At 36.1% G+C, this 2,278-nt stretch overlaps 1 protein-coding gene across 1 annotated transcript in view; it reads right to left on the bottom strand.

The window, feature by feature from the left end:
- LOC101849825 (guanine nucleotide-binding protein G(s) subunit alpha) overlaps positions 1-2,278 on the bottom strand; it is a 67,985-nt gene that overhangs the window by 49,756 nt on the left and 15,951 nt on the right. Inside the window, exon 5 of the mRNA XM_005092705.3 lies at positions 1,837-1,934. Coding sequence (XP_005092762.1) covers positions 1,837-1,934 — 98 coding nt within the window. The remainder of the gene's footprint in view (positions 1-1,836; positions 1,935-2,278) is intronic.

Below are 2,278 nucleotides of genomic sequence, written 5' to 3'. Positions count from 1 at the left end.
CCCCCAACAACAAAAAACCTCCATCACACATACAGAGATAAAAATCAGGGGAATGTATTTACAATACAATCCACCTCACCTCAATACCATCAAGTACGAGAATAGTTTTAGTTTTGAAAAAAGGTTTTACGTCACTCGAAATACACAGAAATAGATATAGATCATATAAGTGCTGAAGATTAGAGGTGTTGTTACATACACAGAAAAAACGGAGGAAAGATAAGGAAGACGACAGATTTTTTTTTTTAAGGAATGAAGGAGCATTTCCTTTCAATAACATGTACATGATGAATGGGGACGAGACTGATGGTTCCCCCCACGCAGCTAGAAAGTTACAAACAGACAATAATGTTTTTCCCACCATTTTGCAGAGAACAATGTATTTAAGCTTTTGAAGAAAGGAAATAACACTCAGCACTTGAGAAGCACGAGAACAAAAAAAACTGTCTTTCATAAGGTTTGCTGTTCGATTGTTTGTTTGAATAGGGAGAAATCCATCGACACAATAATACTCATTTAAATCTAGTGCGGGGGAAAAGTAAGACAGACAAAGGACAAAAATTACATAAGAAAATATGATTAGGATCAGCAGAATACAATATTCGTCGGTCAAAACTCCAGCCTTAAAACTGCATTGAAAGTAAAGACTTCACTTTCAACATTATAAAATGAATGTACCAAAACAAGAGCAAACCTATGAAACAAATGTACGTGAAAGAAATCATGTTTGTTTGTTAGTTTGATGAAAGAGAAGTAGAGCAACAGAATGAGTCACCTCATGCTGGGAAAAAAGACAAATAAACAGAGACTACAGCCGGAAAGAAAAGTAGCAAAACCTATCACTGGTATCTTCCAAACACCCCAAAAAATCAGAAAAAAACAAGGTTCAAAACACAGAAACCTCTGAAGTTTAAAAAACAACAACAACAGAAGAGGCACGTCAAAATCATATGATTTCTCAAGATTCCTCTGAGCTGGGGGTTTGGTTTTTTTTTTTTACTTTCCAGCTAGCCCAAACTTGACAAATCAATAGTTCCTTGAACAATGATCACTGACAGCCTAGTGCTTTTATAAACAATCAAAGCATGGGAGACAATACGATCAACACAGGAAAATGGTAAATGATGAGTAGTTTTAGTTTTAGTACAAGTTTTGCAGCACTTGCAACATAAACAGTAGGTCATATAAGTGCCAAAGATAGGTGATACTAATAACTAAAGAATATCATACAAAGAAAAGGAGAAGAAAAGGAAAATAGATGGTAGATTGGAAAGAAAGAGCAAACCAACCACATCACAGCACCCACCAACCATCCATATAATTGATGGCTTATGTTTTCACACCCCAATCAGCACATTTAAAATGATTTACCCGATGGGCTACTTCAACCCTGCCTGTCAGGATCAACCTGGGATGAGTGGGATACAACATTCCAGCAGACAGAATTGAGCCCAGGTCTTTTGCATACAATGACAAAGAATTTAAATATTACACCACAGACACTGAATTCTTTCCCAAAAATTTTTTAAAGAATGCAAACAATACAAGAGGTCCTTCCACCAATCTGGACGCTTGATGAAGACAGAAGGGAAGCAGGTTCGTTTCTTGACAAACAGAGAAGTTTAAGTTTTAGTAAGTTTTACAGCACTTGCAACACAATAATATGGTCATATAAGTGCCGAAGATTAGAGGTGTTACAAGAGAATAACAAACACAAAAAAGGAGGAGAGATCAGGACAACAGAAGTTTGACAGGAAAGAAGGAGCACACCACACCAAAGCTGTGATGTAGTATATTCGTTCAAAATGACAACAGCAAACACAATGCAATACTCACTACTGTGCACAATCAATGAGCTGGTACTCATTGGATCTCTCAAAACAGGTTTGTACTCCTTTATCCCTCCACAAGATTTCTGTGTATTCATAAAACTCCTGAAAAGACAAAGAATTAAAAAAAGATAAGCTACTGAGCAAAAGCACAACTCGTTAAAACTTCTAAACATCTCTTTCCACTTACCTCCTTCAATTAACAACAAGAGAGTAATACTAGAGGCGCCTGTGGGGAAAAAGTGGCAATTTCACATTTAGTACTCAGCACGCTCACCCCATAGAACTTGAAACAGCTAAACAACAGGAACAGATCAAAACCAAATTATTTTTTTAACAAAAAAGTAAAAACAGATCAAAAGAAATAAAGATGGCATCAATGAAATCAAGACGATTAATCCAGGTTTTTAAACAACAAAAGCAAAATGATGCAGTGAATAAACAATAGG

Source organism: Aplysia californica, unplaced genomic scaffold (assembly GCF_000002075.1).
Source record: "Aplysia californica isolate F4 #8 unplaced genomic scaffold, AplCal3.0 scaffold00051, whole genome shotgun sequence".
In the NCBI taxonomy this organism is placed as follows: Eukaryota; Metazoa; Mollusca; class Gastropoda; order Aplysiida; family Aplysiidae; genus Aplysia; species Aplysia californica.
The sequence above is the reverse complement of the archived record's forward strand: the minus strand, read 5'-3'. Positions and strand labels throughout refer to the sequence as shown.